The sequence below is a fragment of the Ammodytes marinus genome (assembly GCF_949987685.1).
Source record: "Ammodytes marinus genome assembly, chromosome: 21".
In the NCBI taxonomy this organism is placed as follows: domain Eukaryota; kingdom Metazoa; phylum Chordata; class Actinopteri; order Uranoscopiformes; family Ammodytidae; genus Ammodytes; species Ammodytes marinus.
In genome coordinates this window covers 5,318,863-5,333,631 of record NC_137225.1, presented here as the reverse complement: position 1 = coordinate 5,333,631, position 14,769 = coordinate 5,318,863, and the positions used below count along the sequence as shown (strand labels likewise).

The window sequence follows — 14,769 nt, the reverse complement described above, 5'->3', positions numbered from 1 at the left end:
GACCCAGTGGTGAAAAAGGTACGCAGTAAATTGAACGTACTATAAGTAAAATGTAAGTCTGGAGCTATAGACACCACTGACAATGTGCACCTCATCTCCACGACCTCTCTTGAAAGAGGTTTGATTAAAAATTGCAACAAGTGTGGCTCTAAAACGAATAAGTTAAAACTGATTGTCTATGAAGAAAAAAGCCATCACAAAAATTTTTTTGTTAAGAAATATGTTCACTAATTATGTGAACTGCCCTGTTTTGATAGGCCCAATCTTAAAGTAAATGTATGCTCTGACTGTTCCCTCAGAGCCAGTAATCTTCTGATTGCATATGGTTGTTTGAAGTTAATGAAATGAATCACCCTTAGTAAAGTTAATTCATACTTAGTATGTGAATCTAGAAATGTTAACCCTTTGTATTTGACTTAGAATCTCTGATTCCATGTGTGTTTGTGTTAATCTTTTGAAAATCTATGTGATATATAATCATGTGTTTCCCTTTCTTCCAGATTGAGATTAGACACTGGTAAACACCCACCATAGACTTGTAGCTTTTTATGATTTTTGTAAGCAAATTATACCTGGATAAAACTGACAAAATGATTCATGCCTAGTGTGGATTTTGTATTCTGATTTTAGACTCATTTAGAGGCTGCACCAGTAGATTAACAAATGTCACTGATAGTGAATGTTTAAATTGTTTAATTTAACTGTTTAGTGTTGTTTTTTCCGTGTGTAAATATATGACTGTTATGCCTTTCCGTGTGTAACGAAAATTTACTTTTAGAGGTGCCCACTCATATCATATATATTGACTTTAATCAGCACGCACTAGAATATACACATATTACACATAGAGGCCCTAGATGAATGGAAGTCACTGCTAGGAGGTTTGAATCCCCAGACAATCTTATTTCGGTTGTCTGCATAATATGTTACAGATAGCAGAAGTGACACGATGGAACTTTGGCTGACCCTGCACAAACACAAATTCTTACATATACAGTATTACAACACATTCTTGGATAAATGTATGACTGACTCTGAGTTTTCCTATGTATCACCGATTTCCCTTTCAGTAATGTGTGTTGCTTATTGCTTTTGTGATTTCAGTATTTACCCAAAATTAACGTGACGATTAACAGGTGGACTGAGCTTTTAGTGCTCCTCGTCCCGAACTATATTTTTCTCAGTTATAAATACGTTAGAAACGTATTTGAAGAGGGTTTTGTAAGAAATAATAGTTCTAATTTTAATGATTTTAAACCCCCCTCATTAATTTGCATTTACTAATGTATAATCAAATAGAATAATCGATATATTCTTCACTTGTGACTAGACTCTCTCATTTTTCTCTCAAACTATCCCGTGAGAAAGAAAAGGAGGCAGATAGGTTTTGCTACAAAAAACTCCTTGATAGCTTTCCATAGATAAGGCTAGGGACAAGACGAGGTGTCTGTTATATACAAAGGCCTTCTGTCATTTCGTTACACAGCTGAGCAAAACAATCTCAAGCTTCAAGGACTTAGGCAGGGTTCATTCTGCTTCCGCACCGGTTCATCAAGAAGATGACGTCAGCCAGAAGAGGAAGAACTATGAAACACATGACACTAACCAATGATCAGCCTTGTTATGATATGCTTTAAATAATACTGCTGTAAGAGGAGAACTTCACTTTTTGACTTGCTTTCTTTTTGGCTGTTCGCTTGACCTGCATAACTGTAACCTGCTGAACATCATTTTTCATTAAATACCATAGAACTTTTTTCGTCTGACTCCTCAAGCATTTTTGCATCTTGTCCTTTCCTCTTAAGAAACGAATACGTGAATTAATATATAGTTTTATTAATTGGTCGCTTGCAGTCTTAATGCTTGACATTTGTTTCTGGCCCTGCAGTTCCTTGTGTGATTCTTTTAGGCAGAGACACACGGCGGGGCTGTGTTAATGCCTCTTTACACTGATTCATTCCTGCTCTCAGCCAGGGCCGAGTGCAGTGCAGACGCTGGAATACATTACTGCAAATAAAGCTACTTAGAACTGCTCCATAATACCTAAGGTTTCATTCCCCGGTGTGTGTTTGTGTTTAAATGTGTGTGTGTGTGTATGTGAGACAGAAGACGGAGGGAAAGGGTGTGTGTGTGTGTGTGTGTGTGTGTGTGCTTGTGTGTGTGTGTGTGTGTTTGGAATATGGTTGTATACAGCTCCTTGTCACTTTTCGAGTCAAAGCCCTCGTGTTTGGAACAGTTTGTACAGAGAAATAGAGGACGTGACTGGAATCAATCTGCTACCTGTGTGTGTGTGTGTGTGTGCCGTGCGTTCTTGCGTTTTGCGTGCGTTGTGTGGGTATGCGCGTTCATCTATGCATTGTATGCCCATCTGCATATTTAGAAGGACTGTGTGTGTGTGTGTGTGTGTGTGTGTGTGTGTGTGTGTGTGTGTGTGTGTGTGTGTGTGTGTGTGTGTGTGTGTGTGTGTGTGTGTGTGTATGTGTGTTTATGTGTGTGTGTGAGAGAACAACAAGCTGCCTGGGAGTATAACCTTTCAGAGGGTCAGTGCCTTCAGAACAGTTCTTGTCATCTCCTATGGACACTGTGGCTCTTAACGGTAATTGCAAAACGCTGCTGCTGTGTGGTCACAGCACACACACATGTCAGGGAAGCCAATGAATATTTTATAGTGCCGCTATACAGTATGCACTCCAGCTGTGTGCGTATATCTATTTACATTCACGGGTGTGTGTGGGTGTGCATGTGTGTGTGTGCATTAGTGTGACGTGTATGTGTGTGCACGCTTGTGTGCATAGTTTATCATCTTATTTTCCACCACACTAGCTGTTTATGTACACACAGTCTCATGGTGATATATAGTCTCATTTCCCTATTGCCCGGGCCAGGTCATTCAACCTTTCCTCCACATTTTCTCCAGCGTTCTCTTAGATTCAAGATTTTCAAGATGATTTATTTGTCATATGTACAACAATTACAGCAGCAGCAGCAGTCATTTGCGAGGACATTTCTTAAGTCCCAGGCTCCTATCAACGATGTAATATATAGAAGAGAAAAAATGTACTGTATACCGGAAAAACACACAAGTAAAGAGAGCAACACCTGAGACACAAATAAACGCAAAAGTGGAAGGAGGACACAGTATTAGTCAGTGTGTCTGATAGCCTGTCTCTCTCTCTCTGTCTCTCTGTCTGTCCAGGTGCTGTCTCTGGGTGCAGATGTGTTGCCAGAGTACAAGCTCCAGGCCCCCCGCATCCACAGTTGGACGGTGTTGCACTACAGTCCCTTCAAGGCAGTGTGGGACTGGCTCATCCTACTGCTGGTCATCTACACAGCCATCCTCACCCCTTACTCTGCCGCATTCCTCCTCAATGAAGACCAGGTAGGCTCCAACTCAACTTCATTTGATTTAGTTCGTTTTTTTATTCGCAAACATTTACTTCAAAGGGCTTTCATTATTATACAACATTCGGCCCTTAAGACATGACCGGATGGTCTAATGTTCATTTGTTGTATACGCAAACTAAACATAATGTGCTATAACTGATTGCCCCTGATTTGACAAAGTGATTCTGACAACGAGCATTCTCTAAAATGGCTGACTCCACCTTTAAGTCTAATGCCTCGTTTCCACCGAGTAGAGCGGGTCGGATCGGAGCGGTTCGGTCCGGGTAGTTTGGCTTTTCATTTGCCAAAAGTTGGGTAGGGTACGGTTTAAGCGCACCTAACCGCTCTGAGCCGCTCCTAATCTCAGTACTCCTCCGCAGGGGTACTAGCCGCCTGAAAGGGTGCCGAAAAGGCGGAGCTACACACTGCCGTCATTTGATTGGTCGAAAGAATAATTTCCGCCATGTGTAGTCATCTCGGCAAGAGTGAAGAGAGTCTAGTGTTTTGGCGAAAATGTGAGCACAGCACTGTTTATTGTGTGGTGTTTTTCCTTGTCAATAAATTAATCAGTTGGTTACACTGTGTCCCACTGCTAGTCACGTAGCTGCCACAGCCAGCACTGTTCGCTCACTGTCTCTATGAGTTGCACCGAGCCGTCTCTGTGTGTTTACGCCATAGATAGTAGTAAATACACGCTCACAACAACACGGGGGGAATAAATAAAGAAGCGGCTGGTTTGACCAAGCAAAAACGAGAGACCGCTGGCTTGACCACAGTTGTTCCACAGCCCGATAGTTTGACCCACATTCTGGCGGCGGCTATCGCAGTCCAGCCTAAACCCCGCCCTACCAGTAAGGGTAGGGTCCGCGGTGGAAACACCACCAAGATTCTTATAAGTGAGCTGTCCCGCTCTGAGCCGCTCCGACCCGCTCTACTCGGTGGAAACGAGGCATTAGTAGTTCCTGAAAGCTGAAAGCCCTGTTTTTGTGTCACTCCTATATGTGTTGTCTTCTTATGTAGTATGCAAATTATCCTGACAAACTTTCTTGCTAATCCATTTGAAGGAAGTAATGACACTCAACTGTTCTATTAATAGAGTGTAAGGTCGGGCGCTTGGTGGCGTAGTGGATAGAGCGCGTACCATATTGGCTCAGGCCCCCCCTCTCTCTCTCCCCATTTCAACTCTGTACTATCAAGTAAAGCTTGAAAATGCCCGAAAAAAAAATCTTTAAAAATAGAGCGTAAGGTTTGACTTGTGTCCTCTGGTCTGCTCTCAGGAGATCGAGATCCTTCAGAACTGTGTGTACTCCTGCTCTCCTCTCAGCGTGGTGGACCTCATAGTGGACATCATGTTCATCATCGACATCGTCATCAACTTCAGGTCTGACTAGACACACACAGGACATACATTAGAAAAGCTAGTAGCAACAGCTTGTTTTTTTTTTGGGGGGGGGGGGGGGAGTAGGGAATATCTCCTAACACAATCCGCTCCCTGTCCGTAGCGTGTGTGCACGAAAAATAAATACACAGCTTACGCTCTGCAAAACTGGCATGTTGCCCCGTGTTTGTTCACATACCCCTTTGTTTACATGCCGGTTTATAGAGCCTAGGCTGTGTATGAACACCAGATTGTTTTTGTTAGTGCACACACACACACACACACACACACACACACACACACACACACGCACACACACACACACACACACACACACACGTACGTGATTGTGAGGATTGTGAGGAAATTTGGTTTTGATAAACAGTGACACTTTGACAACAACCTTGCTCCAGAATCCACCTACACTCACCCTTTATTAGAACAACATTTTTTTTTAAAGGTGAAACTCCAGTAGTAGAATGTAGTAGTAGTCAGTCATTCCAATATGATATATAATAAAGATATCTTCCCTGTGTCTCTCAGGACTACATATGTGAATGCTAACGACGAGGTGGTGAGTCACCCGGTGCGTATCGCCGTGCACTACTTCAAAGGCTGGTTCCTCATAGACATGGTGGCAGCCATCCCCTTTGACCTGCTCATCTACCGCAGCGGAGAGGAGGTGGGTCAGCATGGAACACCTGTCATATGGCAAGGGCAGATGAAAAGCTAAATGGCAGGTATCTGTAAAATAAACAACTGGAAACAACAGCCAATTCCACCAAGGTTATCAGCATGGCTTTCAACTATACTGTAGAGCATACATACATTGCACATGCAAAGACTTCACTTTAGAAGATAGGTGGAGCGGTATTTATGTTGTTGAGGATAGACTGCTATAAATAGAAGCATTAAGGAATAGGTAGGCACATCATCATTTTTACAACATATACAGTAGGTATATACAGTATAGATAGATAGATAGATAGATAGATAGATAGATAGATAGATAGATAGATAGATAGATAGATAGATAGATAGATAGATAGATAGATAGACAGTATATAGATATAGGTATGGTCGAGATAATCTACGTTAAAGATGGTTGTATAGGAGAAATATTCAGACGCAAACAGACTAGATTGCTCTGACTGTACTCTCCACATAATGAGGATGAAAACCACTGAGGCCAAAGTTAATAGATCCACTCCACACAGGAGCTCAGCCCTATATAATGCCATCTATAAGTAATGGCAAGTGTCAAAGCAATAAAACAAACCAATGTTATGTATTGGGATTAAGCCACCTACCAAGCCAGAAATGATGAATGTGGAAACTACCCCCAGTATTTAGATAAGACCCGGGAAGGCTTTGCCAAGGGTTGATGCTGTCCAGAGAGAGGCCACGCAGCCAAGGCAGGGCAGAGCTGCCGCAGCAGACCACTTTGATTTACTGTGAGGGTCCAGAACACACACACACACGCACACACACACACACACACACACACACACACACACACACACACACACACACACACACAGCAGGAACATGGCTCTTTGCCAGCGCCGTAATCGGCCTGTTATTTATTTGTTGTATGGACACGCAGGGGGCCAGCTGGACACAAGTCACAAAAGAGTGTTAGGATTTAGCACCTCCACAACACGGAATCACATTGGGACAAGGCCACGAGAGTTTGTGTGTGTGTGTGTGTGTGTGTTTGCGTGATGGGTGTGTGTGTGTGTGTGTGTGTGTGTGTGTGTGTGTGTGCGCATGCGATGGGACGACAGGTGGGAACAACAGGTGGGAATCCTATATGAGGAGTTATCTGAGCCAGAGGGACTTTTTTTTATTCCATAAACCTTATCTGACCTTATCTTCTCTCCATCTGTCTATCTCTCCATCCTCAGACCACCACTCTGATTGGCCTGCTGAAGACGGCTCGGCTGCTGCGATTGGTGCGCGTAGCCAGGAAGCTGGACCGCTACTCAGAGTATGGGGCGGCCGTCCTCTTCCTCCTCATGTGCACCTTCGCCCTCATCGCTCACTGGCTGGCCTGCATCTGGTAACATATACCATTAAGACTGTGTCTGATGATCTAATGCTCATGTCTGTCTGTGTGGCAACTGGTATTATATGAGGTCACAAGTGGTTTCACAATACTTAAAGATATATATTTTAAAGGTCACATATTAAGCACATTTTCAGGTTTAAAATTTGAATTTGGGTTTCTAATAGAAAACCCAAATGTACTACTAGAAACTGTTTTCACGGTATAGTGTCCTGAAATACCTTTTTTATTACTCACAGTGCCATTGCTGAATCTCGTCTTTTCAGCCAGTGTCTGAAACTCTCCGTTTGAGAGCCTGTCTCTTTAAGCCCCGCCTTCCAAAAAGCCCAGTCTGCTCTGATTGGACCTGAATCTAACTGCTAGATAGATTCTATCTGGAGATATCTGGGGGGGGGGGGCATACTAAGTAAGATTGGTATTCAGGGGGCGTGGCTTCTCCCCTTATGACATCATATGCACGGGGAGAAATCTGACTGTGGTTTTTAAACACAGGTTTTTAGAAAGGTGGGGAAATAGAGAGACTGTTGTTTTTTCTCATACTTTGGGAGTGTATAGTAACACCAGGGACCCTTATTAACGTTGACAAAACTGAAAAGGTGCATTTTGCATAATAGATTACCTTTACAACTTTTTATGCTTTTTAAAGGAAGTTTACTTTGTGTTGTCAAGCACAACTGCATCTTATGAACATCTTACAAATCTTAAGAACATCTCCCAACAACAGATACACTCAAATTGAAACTGATACTTAGGAAAATATCACAGTTTCTGAATAATAAATGATTAAAGAAATAAGATCCTGACAACATAATTAAGTGTTATATTAATTTAGTGAATGCATCTTTATACCAACTGTAGGAGTCATCAGTCACTAGATAAAGTGCAACCTTATGGTAACTGATTGTCATTTTTCCCAGGTTTGCCATCGGTAGTGTGGAGAGAAGTGGTTCGATTGGCTGGCTCCACACGCTGGGGGACCAATTAGGAAAACAGTACAACGAATCAATACGAGGTACTGAGAGAAAAAATAACATTGTGGTGCTTCTGTCTGTACTACTCGCTAATTCTATTTGAATGCGAGACCCTGCCGGCAAACACATTGTTTCTCAAGCACTGGTCAATTTTGAAAGAAAATTCTATTTTGCTTCCTTAACAGGTCTTTTCTCATCCTAGTATAAATAAAAGGTCCAACATCTAGGTGTTTATTTTATTAAACCTTTTTATTTCTGTTTGTTTCTGTATAGCCAATTTTCAACTTTACAACCAATGTTAACAGCCATTATCTCGATATTATTATTATTTATTTTTTTAAGATATTTTTTTGGGCATTTTTATGCTTTTATTGATAGTGTAGAGACAGAGTTGAAATGGGGCAGAGAGGGGAGTGTCATGCAGAGAACGACCGCGGGCTGGAATCGAACCCGGGTCCGCTGCTGGCCGAGGCCCATGGGGGGGACGCCCTACCAACTGAGCTAAGGGCGTTCCCAACATTATTATTTTTTTAATAATTTCAACCTAACATTCAATAATCATTCTGAGCACTTTTAAAAGGGTTATGACTGAAGGTTTTGTTCATAGCATTTTCAAGACCTGTATATAGTACTTTTGGATTAATGCAATGAAAAGATGCTGTATCCAAAATGTGTTGGACACTAATATGTTGTTAATATAAAATACATATTTTAAAGTTGATACGAGAAACTTCTAAATATTTCTGAAACAGTCTCATTTTTCCTCTGATGATCATCAATGACAGGTAACAGCAAACGAGACCATCAGTGCAAAGACTGCTATTTCTCTATAGTTTTTCTTAATGCCTTTGTCATGGGTATACACTCACCCAGGATCAACAGCTGGCGTTGTAAAAACTACTATTGCCAAATTTGCCAATTTATTCAAGCATTTTTTAAAGAAAAATGTTATACAACAAATAATTGTTTTAAAGGAATTAATAAACTGGCGAAGTTTCATGATGATATCTGTTAGTTAGACATTTTACCCTATTCCCCTCCTGTGTCCTGCCTTAAGCAAATCAGAAGAGAAATGCATGCTTTGTCAAAAGAGAATATGTGCATTTGTATTTGATGCTGGAATGATTGAAAACAATAACTGTCTGTCCTATTGTTAAGAAAGGTCCTTTTTACAATATGTTCATGTGTGTGTTATCTGACCAGGCTCGGGACCCACCATCAAAGACAAGTACGTGACCGCCCTGTACTTCACCTTCAGCAGTCTGACCAGTGTGGGCTTTGGAAACGTGTCTCCAAACACCAACTCTGAGAAGATCTTCTCCATCTGTGTCATGCTCATAGGATGTGAGTAAAGAATTAGTACACTGAAAATTCACATGCTGAAATCAACCAATGGAGATGCCCCATACTAACCCTGCGTTCCAAATCACATACTTTTTCTTTTTCCTACACTACATACTAAAGTGCAGAAGAGTTTAAGGGCCACAGGAGAGAAAAACAATCAGATAAGGAAGATTTTTTTTCCATTATGTCGAGAAACGTCAAGAATAAAGACGAATACTCCAAAATGCTATTAGAGTTAGTGGATCATTTATTTTATTTTCAGCATACTACAATTGACTTGCGTGTATTAGGACATCCTAAATCTTTTTCTGGCATACTAAAAAGTATGGAAGTACGGGTATTGGAACGCAGGGTAAATGTCCTAACTGCCAATGTCAGCTCACTCAACACATCTTATCTCTGCTCCACAGTCTTTACTCACCCGCTCTATTCATGCCACGCTAAATAAAGTCTAAATGTTAATATTGTGCAGTGTGTATCACAGCGATGTTTGGCTTGGAAAAAGTAGGAGAAAAAAGAAGTGATTGGTAAGTGGAGTTTGGTTAGGAGAATGCTGAATTTCAGTTAGGCGTTTATCTGTGGGAACATTACTGTGATATATCCTCCTCTTCCAGCTTTCCTCTGGAACTTTTCTGCAGACTCCAGTCAGCACAGCAGGGATACCGTTAAACAGATAGTTTCAGTTAGGGGATAGGGAAGTTTTAAATCTCTAAAAAAAAATCTTTTTATAGTTATTGCGGCTGGACAAAGCCGTACATTGTACTTTTCATTCTGAAAGCGTATCACTTCATGATGTATTAATACAATTCATCAGCAGGGATTGTGATATCCCCCTGGTACATCCTCCTGATATTTAAAAGTCAAACTCACACTAAAAAGTCACTAGTAAAGCCTTGTTTATTGCAAACAATTTCTCATTATTTTTTCTTGTGCTGATTAAAAAAAAATACATTGAAGAAGGAAATTTGTATTGTATTGTAGATACATTTACATTTTACTGTTGTTAAACAAGGTTCAGATCAAAGACTAGGAGGCTCTTATTCAACAAGGCCTGTGATTGTTTGTTTATGATTGTGGTGTTGGCTGTGTTCCTCCCACACACACAGTTTGCCATTTGCTCGACCAGCAATACCCTCAGGCTTTTCAAGATTGTTGAAAACAAAAAGTTGCTCATAAATGGTAGTGTAATAATAGATTGCAATGGGCAGTAATACAACTTATCCATATCAAGTCAGACATCAGTTGTGTCCTTTGTGACACACACTCACACGCTGACAAATACACATCGTCACTCACACACCGAGCAGTTGTTATGGCTGATGTAGACAGTGATGGGAGTTGACAGAGGTTAAAGGGGTAAGCAGGATCCAACATGACAACAGGACCAAACAGACAGGCTCATGAAGGATACCACACAATACACTGAGCAGGAAAAGTGTTCCGAGGAAACTGGTGTCTCAACTGGGCTGTCCTTTGAAGACTCAGAGTCATACAATGTCTGCTAATAGTTCAGACGTGTTCTACGTGTCATGTAAAATACGTTAGTGTATGTCTGACTGTATTTGTAGTCTGGATGAGAGCTGAACTAAAATGGGCTATCGACTACTAGACCCTATTATACAAAGAAAAGATGAAATATTCAAAATGTGTACATTCATTTCAGAACGCAAATGATGGACAGGTGGAGCAATGAAAGCGACCAAAGACTCTTTCAATAAACGTGTGGCTATGTGAGTGTATGTTTCCGATAGACTTTAAAAAAAGGTGAACCAGTCCTTTAATGCAATACATTGGGGCTGTAATTGTTCTTCCTGTCCACACTTGCTGTTAATAGATGTATTTTTGACTCAAATCTAATGGATATTTCTTCTTAGTACCAGACTTATCAGAAATATCCCTTTTTTTTTATGTTGTAGCACATCAGGCCGTTTTGTTTATAGAGTGCACTATCACGTATCATAAGTTAATGCACTGTTTCATATGCACAAAGGCACTCTCACATTGTTCCTGTTATTCCAATTCCCCTTGCCCGTATAAACTAATAAAATCCTTTGTTTATACACCACGTTGAATCTCAAACACTTTGTCTGAGACTAAAATCATACAATAAATAAACATGTAAGTGAAAATAAGATATAAACGCAGGGTAATATGCTGGTCAGTTCAAACCTAGTTGAAAACGCCTGGCTTAAGTTTATGTATAAATGAGGAGAGGCAGATTGTCTTCAGGTAGTATTCTATTTCATGATTCTGTAAATAAACTGTTGATTTTTTGGTTACATATACAGACTTAGAAATTCTGAGTACAGCTGTAGTGAGTCTTAGTGGCCCCCTACAAAGACATTGTAGTGTATCTGAATGTACAAACTGTGCACATAGGTCACCTTTTTCTTCCGACACACCTCTGTTGATGCGAACACAGCTTGAGCTTATTCTCCACATTTTATACCATACTACAAGGCTTTCCTTTTCTACTGACGGTTATTTTTCCCATCAAACCTATCACCCGAGGTTGTCAAGCTTAATACTAACATGTCTTTTTTCAGATGGAGAGAAGACAGGTCGGGCCAGAGATATGTCAGGTCATATCAGCGTATGGAGTGTGCGCCTGTGTGTGTCCCATACCCTCAGTCAATGTATACCTTCTCCTCTCCATAGGGGTGGTAGGATGGCTTAGAGGAAAGAGGGGCCGACCAGTCTCTGGTTGGATCCCCGTCACCGGAAAGGAGGGTGTTAGTAGTGAAACTAGTGGTGGCTGGTATTACGTCTACGATGCCCACCATCTCTACCATTGTGTCCTTGAGCAAGACACTTAACCCCAGCACTGCTCCAGGGGGCGCTGTACTATGGCTGACCCCTGCTCTCTGACCCCCTCCGAAGTGGAAAACTCGAGAGGGGGATATGCAGAAAAAGACAAATTTCCATGTGTAACTTGAGCCAAATTGAATTATCTCCCCCCCCCCCATCTAGCTCTGATGTACGCCAGTATCTTTGGGAACGTGTCGGCCATCATCCAGCGGCTGTACTCTGGCACGGCGCGCTACCACACCCAGATGCTGCGGGTCAGGGAGTTCATCCGCTTCCACCAGATCCCCAACCCGCTCAGACAGAGGCTGGAGGAATACTTCCAGCACGCCTGGTCCTACACCAACGGCATAGACATGAACGCTGTGAGTAGTACCATCCAGTCCACACACACACACCCCCCTTACCCATATCCATTGCGTGTGACACACCTAAAAAGTCTGTCCATGTTAAGAGAATGAAAGAGCGTCGGGCATGAATTATTTTGAGCCTGGGTGCGTTGTACCGTTAATAGGATGATTGGAAGACTATGTCTCAGCATGCATGGCCTGACACCATCAGCAAAATTATGAAGGATGTGAGTATCATTGATATCACACGCATGCAAGCACGCACGCACATACACACACAGACACACACACACGCACGCACGCACACACACACACGCACGCACGCACGCACACACACACACACACACACACACACACACACACACACACACACACACACACACACACACACACACAAACAAAACTCAAACTTTAACGTGCAAATTGACACATATTTGCAACATGCATTGATTTATTGTTGACATGCATGAGAGCTAATATACTCTTTTCTCACATACGTTTAAACACAAACAGAACAAGCGCAAGTGAGTGCGTCTGACAGGCTGGCTGTACAGGGTGGACCTCGACTTAAACTCTTGAAGTCACAGCATATGAGATGCATAGGCATTGTCCCACTCACATCTTCAGTTTCTCTGTAACAGCGTTGTGAAGGCTTTGACTCGAATGTGACAGAGGACACCGCATGCAACCACGGATGCACACACACACACACACACACACACACACACACACACACACAACTGTAATCATAGACATAACACTTGAGATGTGCTGATGTATGCATGCGTCAGTGGGTATCCTCTTCACTTACATCATTTATAGTACACCATATATTATGTGTAGTTTATGCAAACGGAATGTACAGCGTGTGTCTATGTGTGCATTTAGAATTAGCATATCAAAGATACCTATACATGTGACGATATACGATATATAGTGGAAGTGTAACAAAATATAGAGAGACATATGTACATCAATGTGACAGGTGTAATTACAAAAGTTTGATTCTGTCCATAGTATTTTGCTATACACTTTTTGAGTGCAGAAACATAGCCCCAGCCCCAATGTGTCTCTCTCTCTCACAGCCAAAGGCCTGATATTTACTTATTTACAGGTTGGTGCATTTGTTTTTACCTCAGAGCCATCTGTGGCCTCTGTGACCGTAGTCCAGATGAAAAAAAAACTAAATTGCCTACAAGCCTTCAAATATTACTGACCCTCTGTGCAAGCAACAGTGAGCGCTTTACAGATTCCTTTGGCCCTGGTACACACAATCTGCCCTTACCTTTTTATTGATACATTTTTTGGTGTTGTTGGTGCTGCAGCCTCAGAGGAAAACGTCCAGGTTGGGCTGAATAAAGTACCTCCACGTTGTCTGCAAGGTTCTTGATTCAACATATATCTAATCTGTTTTAACTTTAAGTTACAAATTAACAACAATGACAGACATGGCAGCTGAGGATATCTTTTGTAGTAAAGATGAAAAATATAACATGCCTGATAAGTTATAAAGTGTAATTTGTATGGCCCCTTATTATTTTTATTATTATTATTATTATTATTATTATTATTATTATTATTATTATTATTATTATTATTATTATTATTATTATTATTATTATTATTATTATTATTATTATTATTATTATTAAATATTGAATGATAATGCATTATTTAAATGTATGTAAATGCAGGATAAATGTATGAGTGTATCACTGTGTCCTGTCCCCCACTCTGAAACCAAGTGTAGACCCTTGGTAACACCTACAGCAGCGAGTTAACTTCATATACTGGATAAATGCCGATATAGAGTCACTTGTGTTTGTCACAGCATGGAATGCAATGGCCTCTCAGAGGCTGCACAAACAAACTTGCACAACAGCCCATTAAAATGACTACTTTTCTATGCTACAGCAAAGTCGTGACAGCAAACACCGCCTTTAAAGTGGGCAGCTCAGCATCTGCTAAATGCACCATTAAGCAGGAGGCAAAAAGAGCAACTTATACAGCTGGCTTGTATAGCTTGTATAATCTGACTTCAGCACATTTCGGGGGGATTGTACCCGGCAAAATGATGTGTGCCGAGGAAGTAATAGTGGGCTGTTATTAAAAAATCCACAGAAGGGAGTAGTGCTGTAAAGGGGTATTAGCAGAGTTTGCTCTATTCAATTCCATCTTTTCTACGTGTTTGACAGTATTCAAATACAATGAAAGCTTATGGAGGGATACAAACAGGTACTAATAGTAAAAGTAAAAAAAAAAAAAAAAGTCTGAATACTGGAGCGAAATAATAAAGGTGTGGAGGAGACACGCCCGTAAAAGACTTGATGGGAGTTGAAATGAGATAAGAGGAGATTGGCCAATGGAGAGATGCAGACAGAGACAAAGCGGAGGTGGACATAAAGAAAGTAGCTTGTAACTGGTGAAAAAACGAGAGCAACGGAGAGGGGGAGGCGCGGTGTGGGTGTT

At 41.3% G+C, this 14,769-nt stretch overlaps 1 protein-coding gene across 1 annotated transcript in view; it reads left to right on the top strand.

The window, feature by feature from the left end:
• The window catches only part of kcnh2b (potassium voltage-gated channel, subfamily H (eag-related), member 2b), a gene marked incomplete at both ends in the record, with an annotated part of 270,387 nt that overhangs the window by 239,779 nt on the left and 15,839 nt on the right, over positions 1-14,769 (top strand). The window contains 8 exons of the mRNA XM_080050579.1: positions 3,197-3,379; positions 4,662-4,765; positions 5,306-5,444; positions 6,670-6,824; positions 7,748-7,842; positions 9,005-9,145; positions 12,116-12,315; positions 12,465-12,527. Coding sequence (XP_079906705.1) covers positions 3,197-3,379; positions 4,662-4,765; positions 5,306-5,444; positions 6,670-6,824; positions 7,748-7,842; positions 9,005-9,145; positions 12,116-12,315; positions 12,465-12,527 — 1,080 coding nt within the window. The remainder of the gene's footprint in view (positions 1-3,196; positions 3,380-4,661; positions 4,766-5,305; positions 5,445-6,669; positions 6,825-7,747; positions 7,843-9,004; positions 9,146-12,115; positions 12,316-12,464; positions 12,528-14,769) is intronic.